Source organism: Macrobrachium rosenbergii, chromosome 59 (genome assembly GCF_040412425.1).
Source record: "Macrobrachium rosenbergii isolate ZJJX-2024 chromosome 59, ASM4041242v1, whole genome shotgun sequence".
In the NCBI taxonomy this organism is placed as follows: Eukaryota; Metazoa; Arthropoda; class Malacostraca; order Decapoda; family Palaemonidae; genus Macrobrachium; species Macrobrachium rosenbergii.
Window position 1 is genome coordinate 18,908,609 of NC_089799.1, and position 16,524 is coordinate 18,925,132.

Here is a 16,524-nt window from a genome sequence, read left to right on the forward strand (position 1 = left end):
TATCCATTAGTTACGTTGGAAATGTAATAAAATGCGTTTGCTAGCATCCTGTTTGTTGTAGAACATCAAACTTACAACGACCCAGACTTTATAGTGAACACTGATCTGTCGGCCATTGGAACTGTAAAAATATATTATTTAATCAAACTAAAATCAAACAATACTAATTATATTTATACAAAATGAAAAGTTTACGCATGAAGTATGTTGGAAATGTCATAAAAATGTTTGCTAGCATTCTGTCTGTCGTAGAACAACAAACACAGGACAACACAGACGTTTCAGTGTACGCTGATGTTGTTCCATCCCTTGAAATCCAGCAAGATGTCAACAATGGCAGACGATAGGGACAGAGCCGCTTATATGAAATTGGAAGCCCTAAAGGACATTAGGTAAATAATTAACATTGTTAAATAGCAGAAATAGTTGAGGAGTTAACATTTGCTGCCAGAATAATGCATGAATTAGAAAGTTACTCCAAATTAATAGCGATTCAAAGCGTCCATCTCAGGTGTTCTTGCGACAAGCCCTTCGAAGACGCCTCATAAATTAGCCAATTTATTTTAAATTATAAAATGTTAAATAGGTAAGCCAGAACATTTTAGAATTTAGGCTATTTGCTCTAGTAATAGTAGGATATGACATTTTTTTCCTTATTAATTAATGTTACTCTTTTATAAGTATTTTAATCGTCTCGAGCTTTACGTTTTTTAAAGATTTCACCAAATTGAGTGTTTGTTTTATTCCTTGAACAGTGTAGCCTTTTCTGCAATAAGTAGTTGAAATGATTCCTGGAAAGTGTACCATATTTAGTGCTGTACTTTTTCATTATTTATTGTAATCCCTTCCGTTTCTAGCATAGCCTTAAATAGCCTACCCCCCAAAAGTTCAGGTGACGATATTAGTAACTTCGAATTTTGGTGGACTCAGACACCAGAATTCAGTTAACCACCCTAACAGTACAATTATTAATGGTATTGACCAGATTAGGCTAATTGCTGAAGGCACTACAAAATTCTTGTTTCCCACTGGGGCTCCTTCTGAAATTGATAGTTTATAGACTATGTAGGTGTTAGCCAAAGCACCCATTGGAACTCAGTACCAAAGGAGATGAGCATAAGAATACCTAGCCTAATTACTTTAATAATTTTTTAGTGTTTGCTCTGGCTCTTTAATAATTTTTTAGTGTTTGCTCCAGCTTTTTCTCCAGTACATTGCATCCCCTATTATTAGTAGTAATTAATTAATCACTTTTATCTTCTAACCATTTTTCATTGTGATGCTGGACAAAATGCTTGGGGTTAGGTTGCAGAATGACGGGTGCAGGCTTTAACATTACCTCTGGGTGGAAGCTTTAGTCCATGTTTTCGATGTATAATATTACTAGGAGGGTCCAGTGGTGGCAAAGCCCCCCCAGTTAGGTCAGGGTACAGTGTCCTAAGTCAGGTTAGGAAGGTAAGGTCTGGTTAGGTCAGGACACAGTATTCTAGGAAAGGTTAGGTTTGTTTTTGTTGGTGGAACCTGTGTCCATCATTCTCAACTGGCCCCATTGTATACCCGATGATCCCTTGGATTTTTCCCTTTATCTTCCTCAAGGCCCACCAAACCACTTCAGACATCACACCCGTATCATTTCAATATCTAGATCATATTGATTTTCTTCATTCAATAGATTTTCAAAGTATTGTCTCCATGGTTCCTTTGTTTTTCTTGTTAACTGTAATGTCTTTATTTTAATTATTTTTGCAGAATACTTTACCAGTTGCATGGCCTTAGTCTTTCTTTGTGCTCTTTGCTGTTTCAGACATTTTTGTTTTCCCCACTGCTGTGTTAAGATTCTGATTCCATTCCTCCCAAGTCTTTTTTGTCATTGTGCCTAGCTCTGGGCACTCCCTCCTCTTCCTCCTGTGTGCACCTTTATTCTATCTGTCCCTTGCTAGAGCATGAAGGGCTTTCTTCCCTAATTGTTCTAGTAGAAGTCTGAATAGCAAAATTTATTTTTTAACAAATCCTGGCAGCTGGAATAAAGTTAATGTTGTTTAAGGGTAATGAAAACTGAGGCATAAAAAGGTTTTTTCTTTTTTACATAACTTTAATTAGCTATACAGAATTTCAATTTACAGTGTGCATTATGTTTCATTAAGAATTATTTGGTAAAGAGTACTAAAAACACTTTATTTGGTACCATAGTCTGCAGATAAAGTACAGTACAAGGTTCTTATGGAAGCTGTAAACTTAGGATATGGGTGTATTTTTTTTACCTACCATACCAGTTAGTGTAGGCCTGTGGTATTCTTTTTAATTAGGTACAGTGCACTATGTTCTGGACCAGATGTTGCCAAGATGTTCTTAATCACTTCTTGCATGAGTAGTTAGAGCATGGGCTTTTAAAGTGAAAGTGCCAAAATATTGATTCTTTTATCTGTTATTTATTACTATATTATAGTAGCACTAAAGTGCCTAGGCAAGGTTATTAACAGAAAAGCAGTAAGAATCATGTTGTGCCTCTTTGGGAGGTAGTGCCATCGTTGCACCTCATGCAGTGCACTGTGGGCATTACTGAAGGGTGTTTATAGCATTCCTTTGGCCCCCTGGCTGCACCAACTCTTTAACCTTTTTACTCTGCCTCCATTCACTCTTCCTTTCTTCATTCTTACTGTCCAACCTCTCAAACTCCTCGTTTTCACTTTCTTAAGTACTGAATGTCCAAAAGGGCCCCAGTGCTTGGTTTGACAGCGTATATTTCATAAAATCATAAATCACATCATTATGTTGCATCTGAACAGGAATTGATTTACTGTCTTTACCAATAATCAGTTCAAGAACTCATTTAGAGAAGAGAGCAAATTTGTGCAAACAGTACTTTCAGAAAGCATTGGGATATAGGCTTAGGGTTCCCATAGTATTTTCATGTCACTGCCTTTTGTCATTCTTGTCCCATTGCTAACACTGACTTATTTTACAGGGCCAAAGTTGTGGCTGTGGAGAGGATACGAGCCAGGCTAGCACAAGAAGTGGAGATGGTGCAAGCAGAAGAAGCAAGCTTAGCTGAATATAGAGCTGAAATGGAGTTGTTATTACAAGAGAAAATGGCTCATGTAGAAGAGCTACGGCAAATTCATGCTGATATTAATGCAGTAAGCATTGCCTTATTTGAAAAGTGCTGTAACCCAGTCTTATTTCTGTAATTTGAACTTATCAGTACTGAGATAATTGATATGTAGTACAGTTTTTAAATGACATGGAGGCTATTTCTTTGTTGATTAAAGACATTAGAGATTAAGAGTGCTTATTGTTTCCACGGAGAATTCATCATGTTTCATGGTTGGGAAAGTAAGAATTTTATACAGACCATTTTATGAAAGCCTGTAAAGTATTGCCATTTGGTATTGCTGTGAAATGGTTTGAATTAGGGTGCTCCACACTACAATAAAATGTCATAAACACATGTTAGCAACTTATTGCATTTTACTGTATCACCAACAGGCAGAGAACAAGTCAGCAACTGTAAGTGAAGAACAAACCTTTAGTAAATGCTGGTTAATTGTATGAGGCACTGGTTAGAGCTGTTAATAAGTTGTTGATCTGCATTTACTTTCAGCCTGCGTGGTGTGTGTGTGATGAGTTGTGTACATGTGTTTATGACGCACCCTTGGAATCATAATTATTCAGTGGATACCACTCCAATGCATAGTATATATAACAGCTGGTAAATAAGCTTCAGTCATCAGAATTTTCAATATTTAGTTGAATAAAACTATTTTTTAATTTTAATTCATTACCCCATCAGATCCTACTGATTGGATGATGATGTTGTAGAAGACATTGAACATGCCTTTTTTTGTGGTTATTATATTTTGATGATTACTAATATTATTGAAGTAATTGAAAGTACTTAAAGCTTATGCATGATTAAGATTTTAAATCTTCAAAACTAAGTGTAAAAAAGACAAAGTATGTGAATTTTTTAGAGCCTTTATGATGTATGTCTATGAGAAATTTGGTCAGATATGTGTTACACTTTCTAATGTGTACTTGGTCTGTATAGATGGAGAGCATTATAAAGTCTGCAGAAGAATTACGCAACAAGAGCTTGGACCATGCCCGTCGTCTTTACGATGAATACCACCCACTCAAGCAAGACGTTAGTCGCATGGCTCAGCAGCAGCTGGGTCATGATCTGAGTCTTCCAAATTTAAATGCTGAAGATGATCCAGTACCATCAGAGTAAGTTTATGAGCAGGTTATGCTGTATGTTTGGTTACACTTGAGAGGCATAGCTTTCTTGCCTATAGAGAAAAGTTTTATTTGAGATTGGTGTTATGAGAAAGTACTGTATCTAAAAATAGATATGACAAAAATCACAATTAGAATTATGAAGGAGTTTCTGTACAACTATCATTCATGGCCCCTTTTAATTAAGTATACAAGTTTTTTGAAAGCAGTGCATAATATTACTTATTTAGTTAAACAGATATGCTGCATTATATTCAATTATGGAAGGACTTCACTGTCTTTCATAGTATTGTAAGTAATTTACTGGTAAGTTTTAGTCCTATTGGGGCTGCAATAGTAATCGCTGCTGATAAAAAATTAACTGATAATTTAAGTAAATAAATTATATATACAGTCTGCAAGCACTACTTGTCACATTTTTGTACTATAGTTTGTATTGTGTAGATCACTTCAGATTGCAATTAGTTTTATTTTCTGATGATGATGATGTCTGGCATGGTATTTTTCATGTTTACAGTTTTTTTGAGAAAGCAGGAGTTGAATGGAGCATGGAGCATGATGACCTTCGTGGGGGTGGTCTAAACCTCTCATCCCTTGGGGCTCTGGGAGCTCCTCCATCTTTCCTGTCTCCACAAGCACCCCCCTTAGCACCATTAAGAGCTGCTCCACATAAGGCTGAGCAAAGACCTCTTCCACCTCCTCCTGGACCTCCAACACCAGCATTTAGGTAAAGAAATTAAATTTTCCTGAGAAAATAGGCTAATTTTGGCATGTTTCTATTGGGTGGAGCTCATACCATCACTGTTTTTATTCTAAGTTTCAGGGTTTGACATTTAGTCTGGTTTTTCTTCTAAGGGTTCCAAATGGCCTTTTCCTCCATTGCACCGTGAAATTGAAGTGTAAACTATTGTACATTTACATTGTTTTGGGTTTTTTAAGCAATGTAAGGTATTTAAGGATTTTCTAAGGATTAATGTTTTTGGTAATTTCAGTAGGGTAAACTCAAAGTTCAGAGATTAGGACAGAAATAAAAGTTTTGTCCTTTGCATTACATCCAAGGTGGAATGATCTTTTCCTTCTTTTCCATCACAGGTGTAATTGTTTTGCTGTTTTCTCCACAAATTGATGGATTTAGCTTTTCATGTATTTTATTGTATTTTATTTTATTTTGTATCTCTGCAGACAACAGCCACCTCCTATGAAATCTTGTTTGAGCTGCCATCAACAGATCCATCGTAATGCACCTATATGTCCTCTGTGTAAGGCAAAGTCCCGATCGCGTAATCCCAAGAAGCCCAAAAAGAAGGAGTAATTAAATCCAGTTATGTGATGCACTTGGGACCCACCAAGTGTAGAGGAAAGAGATCTTTTTTATGCCCAAAGCTAGTTACTAAAAACTGTGTTCAGTTTTCTGATTTGCTGTTCTGTCCAAGTGAACTTGCCTAGCTGTTAATTAAGACTGTGTTCATGGTGTAAACAAATTATCTATTTCTCCTGTTGAGGAAATAAGCTTGTTCACATGGAGATGAGGGAAGTAAATGGGGCTAAGTGAATGTCCCTGGATAAAAAATGGCACACACTGTATTATATACAGTTACTTATCTACGGTACTTTGAAACTTATTTTAAACACATGTACAAATAGCAATTGATGAAATGATACAGGCAGCTATCTTTTTGTGGGAGGGTAATATCTATTTATTGTTTCATCAATTTGGTAAGATTTTGAAGCAATGCACTGATAATTAGAAGTGAAGGATTATCAGCATTTTGAGATATATAAATTATCTGCTAAGTCATATGAGTTAAAGGCTGATTTGTTATTTCTTATTAATCCAAAATAATGTAATGGTCGCATGTTATGATTATCATGTAGAGGAGTTCTTTTTCTCAGTGCATTGTAAGCATAAGTTTTTGCTACAACTAAGACAGTGAGTTTCATATTTATTTTTCAATAGATGATGTAATACAAAGGCTTCTTTTTCTTAAATTTGATGAAAGTAGAATTATTTTTCAAAATGTTATTTCTTGAATAATTTAGCTATGTAGAGTTGCTCATGCAACAGATTTTTTAGTGATTTTTAATATAAAGAAGCATTCATTCATTTTATTTATTTCGAATTTTTGTATGCCAATTTGCTAAATAGTTGTAATGTTTATGCCAACTCAGTTTGATTGCTTAAACAATATTTTAAGAATAATTTCAAAGTTCAGGCAGTTGATTTATTTTATATGTAATCCAATTATTCCTCATAGCACAGTATTACATTAAACCTGATTTACTAGTATTAGGTTGAAATGTAATTGGAGTGTAACATTTTTTTGTTTGAGGGTGTATTCTAAACACTGACCACCAGAGGCCAAAAGTAAGTGAGGGCATGAGTGAGTGAGTGTTTGTGTGTATAGCAAGTAATGAGCTGTTGCATTGCACCTGCTTCCCTGGGGTCATCACATGGCTGCTTTTTTTATACTTTATTTGCTAAGGTACTTTGTCTATGTTTTTGGGTAAATTACTTGGTTTACTTATGATCTGAACATGCTGGCATGTATGAAGTGTTCTACTCTACTGCTTTCATTTCATGTCTTTGGTTAATCATGCTTCCTCCTGTACATGTAGGTGGCAGGTCTTGAGGACATCAATAAATGAGCAGTTGACCAGGAGTTGCAATTTCTCTATAGTATACAGTTGGGAGTTTAGATTCATATATGATATTGACATATACCCCAAATACCAAAATTTCTCTGAAGAATCATAATTTATATATGAAATGGCACACATTTAAGAGATGAACAGCTGTGTCAAGTGGTTTAGAGTATGAAGAAGTAGAATTGAGGTGGAATGAAGCTTGGGTGTGGACTCCTAGGACTAGGGAATTTGTATTTTCAATGTTCCATAATTTAAGTTGTGCTTAGACGTGAATATAGTACAGTAATACGTTTATGAGATTTTCTCAACATCAGGTACTCAGATTTTAATTATTCACTGTATTTTCAGGTGTTTTCTACTTGTAGATGTAGTATTGTACAATTTAGAAATATAAGACTGATTTTTTAAGTGTGTTTTTATTTGGAAAATTGTATCATTTCTTAGGAAGATAGAATATAAACTTATGTAAATTTGCTCGTAAGTTGTGTTAAACTTGTATTTAGATTTTTTTATACTTTTACACTTTGTATTACTGTAGTATTATTTTTATGGTTTTGAAAGTGTGTAGTATACAAGTGGCATTAATATTATTGGTCAAGTCTGCTCAAGTATCAGCATAGTTCAAATAGATAGCAATTTTAAACCTTGCTTTAAATAAAAGAAGATCAGGTCTGTATATGTTTTAGATTTCAATCTTGGTTTGGACAAAACATAAACTTGACTATGATAAGAAATGTCATTACTTTTTTAGGAAGTAATTTTAAACTATATTTAGTCTAGAAATGCTTTTGTGTAAAATTTATAGATGCAAATTTGTTTTCAATTATAACCTTTGTAGTGATTGGACTAAAATTTTTTGAACTATAGAATTGTTATTGGTTGGGATTAAAAAGTCCATGAATATGTTGGTCTTATGTGGAGTATGCTCATATTTTTTTTTATAAATACTGGGACAAGCCTATTAAGATTTGAATTTGAAACAAATGTTAAAATATAAGAGAACCACAAATGTACCATTTACTGTATATACATATGCACAAAATAGCCTTTGTGGCTGATTCTGCAGTTTCTTCTGTTGACCAATTGCCACTTCCCCTTAGGGAGTTAGCACCATAAGTACATCTTTTAGTGCTCTGTAGGCATTACAAAAGGTTTTTTGCTCCATCCCTTTGGTCCTTAGCTGCATCCACTTTTTAGCCTTTTACTTTACGTACAATCCCACTTCCATCGTGTTGTCCAGCCACTCAAACTTGCTCTTTTCACTCTTAAGCATTGAATGGCTGAAAGTGCCCCAGTGCTTAGCTTTTTAGCCAAATTTTCATAAATCAGATAAAATCAGACAAATAGCCTTTGCCCTATGCATTTCTTAGAATAATAATCAGCAGAATAGATAATCGTCAGTTTTACTCATTCTCATCTTAATGAGGAATCTAATTGATCCAGTTAAAATATTGTATTGAACTGATCATGGAAGGAATACAGATATCCATTCAGTCCTCAAAAAAATTCTTAAAAATTTTAGTTTTCCCGGAATCCCACAAGAGGAGAAAGTGTGATTACCCTTGGCCTGAAGGCAAGAGGCACAATCACTATAGGTGGCATTTTCTTAAAGACAAACCCTTAGCGCCAGCCTTATGAGAGGTTAATATTTTGATGTGGTGGCCATAAGGTCTTCACAACTCCTCCTGAGGCACTTCTTTGTTATGGGACATTTGGGAATTAATTTCTGAAGCCATTACTACTAATAAGGCAAGAAAGTCCAGACAGTACTGCTTACTACCATCATAGAAGGAGACAAATTATTTAACTGACCTGTCTTGATTGCCGCTGTCCCATAGAAATAGAATCAAAGGCCATTTAGGTGGTGTTCATCCCATCAAGTAATATACAAGTCCCAAGAACAAACCCTCTCAAGAGTTTTATTCCTGTGGACTTGTCACACTACTGTATAACATTGTGTTATTTCTTATTACCATTGCATAAGCAACCTGTTGAATAGGATGGATGAAGAGGTTGCACCGGAGAGAGAAGTTATTAATCAATTAGATTAGTGAATAAAGTATGTATGAGTTAATGCAGTTTTGTGTTAACTGGAGTTATATTTTGAAGGTTTGTTGAATACGGAAGGTAGAAGAGAGTCAGAGCTGAATGATACGAAAATTGAGAGGGTTTGTGTATTTTTGAGAGTGCTTTTGGAAGTGACTGTCCAGTATGTGACGAAGGTAATTAAGAGGACAAGAAGGGAAAGAAGCTGGGAGTTTGGAGATTACACATGAAACACTGAGATGTGGTAGTGTGTGTGTGTATGTGCAACGCATGTTTGGCGAAGGGCAAGGTTAGAAAGGAATGGGTGAGGGCTGAGAAGAATTGCTCCACTGTATAAGGCGAAAAACCCCTGTAGGTCATCTCATTTCTTTTCTGTATCTCCCAAGTCATGTTATCCAAGCTTTCCAGACCCCATTTTCAACGTCTTAAGCGTTGAATAGCCGAAAGTGCCCGTTGCTTGGCTTCATAGCCTTAATATCTGATTCATTCGTTGGATAATGAAGAAAGGAAAAGCATGCACTCATTTATAGTACTTAAACTAAAGTTATGCATGTTCTCCTTCACATCATAAACAGTATAGAATAGAACAAGTAAGATGTGGAGTTCCTTTCCCTAGGGGGCTAGTGCCATCAATGCACCTCGTCCAGTACACCGTAGGCATTACTTTAAGGTTCTTTCCACCATGCCTTCGGCCACTACCTCAACCTCTTTCGTTTCTTCTACTGTACCTCCTCTCATATTCTCTTTCTTCCATCTTACTTTCCACCCTCTCCTAACAATTAATTCATAGTGCAACTGCGAGGTTCTACTCCTGTAACACCTTACAAACTTTATACTGTCAATTTCCGTTTCAGCTCTGAATGACCTCATAGGTCATTTTGGCCTAAATACTACACTGTATTCAGCTCAATTCAATACAGTTTTCGAATCTCCGCCAAATGTAGGACTTTCGGCCATATCACCTAAAAAAACAATAAATTCTCCTTAAAAAATAATCTGCTAATTTCTAGTAGAATTGCGTTCAATAAATGTGGCAGTCATTATTTTAGAATGTGTGCATCCACAAAACTGTAATGTTCAGTGATTTGATGTCCTTTAAAAAGTAGTTCTTGAAAACTGTTGAGCTAAAAATTCTGTTGTGCAGCAACTAAGATGATTACGGCATAAATTATGTGAAGTTGGTATAAATGTTGAGCCATGTAAAGTTGCAACTACCACCAGACCAGAAACCCCCTCAGAAGTCAGTGACTATTTAATATCTCATGTACAGATAGCACCCTGTGGTGGGGGTGTAAGAACAATACCACCGTAGTCCTGCGTGTCGTAAAAGGCGACTATAAGGACAATCGTTGCCTCGCAGCTAGGCTTATAAATCACCGCCGATAGCGTGACTTAACAGCTGCAAGGTGTGCGGTCGTAAAACCTCAGCCAAAGACGTACTGTCTTTGCAGCTCCGCTTCGACCCCCAGCTGCAACCCCGTTCATACTTCCCTGTACCTCTGTTCAAATTTTCTTTCTTCCGTCTTACTTTGAGCTGAAAGTCAGCTCAGTGGTCTGGTTAAACTACTTTAATACTACTACTACTCCACCCTCTCCTAACAATTGTTTCACAGTGCAAGTGCTGCGGTTTCTTCTTGTTACACCTCTTAAAGCCTTTTTACTCCCAGTTTCCATTTCAGCGCTGAATGACCTCACAGGTCCCAGCGCTTGCCCTCTGGCCTAAATTTTATTTTCCATTCCATTCCGTATCGTAGTAGCCGACCGTTTAGCTTAGGGTTTGGGGTGAAGAGATTTAAAGGAGTAATAAATCAGATGCTAGTAAACTAAAACTGATCAAACTCATCATTGAATTATGGCACTCAAGACTAAAGGCGAGTCTATCCTGCTCGACTGATCACGCTCGTTTGACACGAGGAGATTTTCACTGAATAACGTGCACAATCCAGTCCCTGCAAGCAGGTAATGCAGGTCAACACTAACAGTCAAACACATTGTATGGAATTTCGACACTTCGACCAACAGCGAATGTCAAGGTTTTCAGACAATTTACTTTGCAAAATTGTCAGAATCTTTGACATTTTCAACACTCCGTCATCAAGAATCTTGAAGGACTTCGGTACGATTGGTAAAATTTTAAGTCTAGCTATTATTCAGCCCACCCCTATGCGAGTCGAGTCTTTTACCTCAGTAGTCTGGTTAAACTACCTTATAGCATTAATAATATTCTTAACGCCCTTGTATAATGATATTGTGGACTTCTCGTTGCCGGTACCATTGGTGTTACCATTTATTTTCCCCTGGTGTCACCTGTCCATAGTGGAAGGGATTTGTCACTACCATTGGAAAACCATTATCGTTAGGAATGTTGTTTCTACCTTTGTCTCCCTTGAAGATTAACAGCGTGTGTGTGTGTGTGTGTGTGTGTGTGTATATATATATATATATATATATATATATATATATATATATATATATATATAAATATTTATTATACACACACACACATATATATATATATATATATATATATATATATATATATATATATATATATATATATATATATGTTTATATATATATATATATATATATATTATATACATATATATCTATACTATACAGATATATAAAGAGAGAAATAGAGGGATAATGCATGTATTTTATTTAGAATTCCGTATTTGATATCTGAAGTATTTATTATTTCTATAATAGATTTTTTTAAATTTTTTTCCCATTTTTATATTTCTTATTTATGTTATTATTATCTAAATCTTCACTACTATGACTTTATCATTATTTTTCATGGGGAGGGGCACGTTCCCAGGTGGCCCCCACCCCTGGATCTGCTAGTGGAGTGGTTGGAGTATCGGGACTTACAGTGACTGGGTGTGTTCCATAGGAGGCCCTTGTATCCAGCCAGTCAACCACAACTACTAGTAGGTCAGTTTTAAGGGCTAACGCTTTGCAGTTCATACTAATGGTTCCAATTCTCCATCGGGTGCAGGATTGTTGAAATGGTATTCATCGAAACAGTCCAGTTTCTTTACTTAACAGTATGTCTGTTTTCACAGCAGTACTGTCCACAGTACGGTCAGCAGTTAGGATTATCATAGATATGCCATCACCGAGATACGTAGGCTAATGCTTGAACGCAGAGAATCAACTGTTGCCCGTGAACCAACCCAAAGATCCATTAATACTAATCCCGACCAGGGTAGGCGGATTTATTTGTACAATTTATTTTAGGCTAATTACTGCAAAGGGTAAAACTTTACTTTAGTTGCACGGCCAGATTCCCGCCAGTAGTCGACCGGGACAGGTTCCACATACATGCTGTAAATAGACATAACCTTTCCTATAATGCCAGGACCTGACCTAACCAGATCTTACCCACCTAACCTAACATAGGGCGACGTGCCCTGACCTGGTCGGGGGGCGAAGCCCCCTAAAAGGCTGTAACCCGTCCCAGTCGGCTACTGGCGGGAACCGGGCCGCGCAACTAAACGATTCCCACTAGTTGCAATGGCTCTGATATTACTGGACTACGTGTGGTTTAATGTTTGAAATGAAGAAAATGACAAAATTAGTGATAAAAGTATCAACCACAAAAATAGTCATACGTATAAACTTGAATAGCCTATTGAGGGAGATGGGTTGATTTAAACTCTTGAGTATTGGAACTGAATTTGGCATAAATACGTACAACAGAGTGGAATTTCGTTTATATATCTCTGACGGCTGAGTGCATTTAAGTCTATTGCTGCTTATGTACCAAACCTATAAAGAAAAGGTCCGAATCCCAGTCATGGTATGTGAAATTCATTCAGCGGTCCTGGTCGTTTCGGCCGTAAGTCACTTTAGGCCGTAACATCCAAAACAATGTAAGACGTTATGTTTATGGTACTTCCGTTATGTTTATGGTATTTACCATTATTATTTCATGTTTTACGTGCTGTACATCCCCAAGGGGCTGGTACTAAACACGGCGCCCATTTTGCACGCAAACATGCTTACGGCCTAAATGACTTACGGCCGAAACGACCCGAATGCGATTCAGTATTCATCATTTTGGGGCAAGGTCTAGAGAATCTCTAGACCTTGATTTTGGGGGAAATACTCCCGAGCTGCAATGAATTTAATATGAATAGAATATTAGTGGTTTTCTATTTGAAAGGTACTATTTTTTGGTGCCAGAGGAGCATAGCCTTCTGGTCCTTCAGGAAGTCTTTTGGTGGGTGAGGGGAGTACCCCTATTGCATGCTGGACTACGGACCCTATCGAACGTGAACCCCGTAGGCTTAGGAGGTAGTGCCGTCAGTGCACCCGACGCTGTTCACTGTAGGTATTACTTAGGCTCTTTGCAGCGTCCCTTCGGCCACTAGCTGCAACCCTTTTCTTTCCTCCATCTTATTTTCCACCCTCTCTTAACAATTGTTTCATTGTGCAAAAGCGATGTTTTCCTCCTGTTACACCTTTGAAACTTTTTTACTCTCAGTTTCCCTTTCAGTGCTGAATGACCTCATAGGTCCCAGCGCTTGACCTTTGGCCTAGATTTTATATTCCAATCTATAGAACGTGAACCGATTTGATGTTGCTGAGTTGAACATGGAAACGAAGATCTGAGGTCTAGCACTGATCAAATGTCCAATACTTTGACTTCAGTTGGTCTTGATTGTGGACATTATTAGAATCTAATTTCATTTCTTCGATGCCCCTAATGTATTATGAACGGTATATTTGCGTGAAAATGTGTACATCCTAACTATTTGTCACAATATTCACAAATTATTTCGTTTGACTCACAGACTGAATATCCTTTCCTTAAATTGGATCATGTCCATATTAGCGAACCCACTCGCAGCCGGGTTCTCTATTCTTTACAAGAAGATTGTTGGGTTTGTTATTCTTTACATGGGAATAATCGGGTTCGCTGTCCTAGGCATGAACACTTTGGTACCAGACGTTTGACCCCAGAATCTTAAGTACTAAACAAGGCGAAACAATGCAGATGAATCACTGTTTCGCCGTGTTTAGTACTATAGCCCTCATGTGGAATTAGAGTTCGAACCGGAAAGGGTTGGCCATACTTTACATGGGGATCATTGGGTTCGCTGTTCTTGACATGGAGATGTTGGATTCGCTAATCTTGACATGATCCCTGAAATTAAACATTAATTAGAATTATTTGAATAAGCATATACCGCCTCAAATTTCTGCCAGGTGTAATTTTCTCACCAAAATAGATTCACGGGTTGCGTCAAGGTAGTTTTATGAACTTCCATGGGCCATAGTTTAATTTTTATCTAATTTGATCCATAACTCACAGTGCCTATGCCTTGATTATTTTGGAGTTTTCAGAAGTTATTCTGTTGCTCTCTGATCATTACACAAGTTATTTACAGTCTTGTCTCGGCATATCTCCGTAGGGGGTTAATGCCGTCAGTGCACCTCGAGTGGTGCACTGTAGGCATTACTTAAGGCTCTTTGCAGCCTGCCTTCGGTCCCTAGCTGCATCCCTTTTCGTTACTCTTACTGTATCTCCGTTCACATTCTCTTTCTTCCATCTTACTTTCCACCCTCTCCTCATAATTGATTCATAGTGCAACTGCTTTGAGGTTTTCCTCCTGTTACACCTTTCAAACCTTTTTACTCTCAATTCCTCTTTCAGAGCTGAATGACCTCATAGGTCCCAGTGCTTCGCCTTTGGCATTAATTTTATATTCCATTCCATTATATTCCATTCATTTATTTTCCCTACCCACACTCCAAATTATTACAGGAAGCCTTTCCAAATACACTTCTTTTCAGTCTTTATGAAAATAGCCATTTGTAAAGAACAATTTAGCTCGGCAAAGGTGGAAGATAAGGAATGATAAATCTTTTCATCCCAAAGATAAATTTTGCCCCAAGAAACACCAAAGTATTACATCGGTGTTAATGAAATACAGAAGAAATGCAGTTACCAGCACTCCTTGTGACGTCCTTTGTGACATCCTACACTCCTGTGTCTCATAGGGGGGTAGTGCCGTCGGTGCACCTCATGTGGTGCACTGTAGGCACTACCTAAGGTTCTATGCAGCTTGCCTTCGGCCCCTAGCTGCATTCCCTTTCGTTCCTTTTACTGTACCTCCTTTCATATTCTCTTTCTTCCATCTAACTTTCCAACCCTTCTAACAATTGATTCCTAGTGTAACTGCGAGGTTTTCCTACTGTTGCACCTTTCTAACCTTTTACTGTCAATTTCTGTTTCAGCGCTGAATGAAATCATAGGTCCCAGTGCTTGGCCTTCGGCCTAAATTCTATATTCAATTCAATTCAATTCAGTTCAGTACACTCGTGTGGCACAAATGGTTTCACACTTGAAAGTAAAATATGACCGAGAGTTTTATAAAGCTGTTCTTTTACAGTATTGCAATTACTGCTCGTTACAGCACTTGTGAACACTCAGGTATTATGTAATCCAATCATCTACCTATTCGTGACGTACTCGACCGATGTTACGCTTTCACTCTAAATACTGTCTATATTTCAGGATAATGTTTATACCTGGTGATACATAAATGTAAGGTAACATGTGGATAATTTATATATATACAGTATATTACAGTATATATATATATATATATATATATATATATATATGTATGTATGTATGTATGTATGTATGTATGTATGTATGTATGTATGTATGTATGTATGTATGTATGTATGTATGTGTAACTGAATCACGAAAATATGGAACGTGGTGAATATATAAATAAAGGCAAATGCCACGAAGGAAAATGAAACAATGGAGTGGTGCTAGGCCTTTTGACTTGCTGTCCTTTACTTAGCAGACAGGACAGTAAGCCGGAAGGCCTAGCACCACCCATTGTTTCACTTTCCTTAGTGGCATTCATTTAGCAGGAGCCATATATATATATATATATATATATATATATATATATATATATATATATATATATATATATATATATATATATATATATATATATATATATATATATATATATATATATATATATATATATATATATATATTACTAAAAGGACCTCATTCAAACTGGATGGTATCTAATGGAGTTTTTATTCTGAATAAAAACTCTATTAGATACCATCCAGTTTGAATGAGGTCCTTTTAGTAATTCTACTAATGCACAGAACAATTGTGTATGTGATAAAGTTAATATAATATATATATATATATATATATATATATATATATATATATATATATATATATATATATATATATATATATGGGGTGTGTGTGTGTATAAAATCATTCATCTTCCATAACTATTAACAAATTTATTAACCATTCATCACCCATTCCAAGGAAAAATTAAAATAGTATCTTATTTTTTACATCATCTCCAACATATCGACCACCTGTCAATAATTGCAGACTTGAAGTAAAGCATTTAAGGTTAAGAAATTATTTCAAATACCTAAAAACATTCCTAGAGATTTTTCCATTTACAAACATTGCTCAGCGGAAAACATCACATTTCATTAAACCTAGTCAATGAAGTAGAGAATGTAATAAAAATAATAAAATGAAAATAATGATCAAGTTACGTTTCTAAGCAACCT

General features: G+C 36.4%; 1 protein-coding gene across 1 annotated transcript; it reads left to right on the forward strand.

Moving 5' to 3' along the window:
• The first annotated feature begins 241 nt into the window (after positions 1-241).
• LOC136837479 (zinc finger C4H2 domain-containing protein) lies at positions 242-7,694 on the forward strand. Its single transcript, XM_067102269.1, has 5 exons — positions 242-392; positions 2,966-3,137; positions 4,049-4,227; positions 4,754-4,963; positions 5,419-7,694. Exons 1-5 carry the CDS (start codon positions 295-297, stop codon positions 5,546-5,548), a joined length of 789 nt encoding a protein of 262 aa, XP_066958370.1. The 5' UTR covers positions 242-294; the 3' UTR covers positions 5,549-7,694.
• Positions 7,695-16,524: the final 8,830 nt, after the last annotated feature.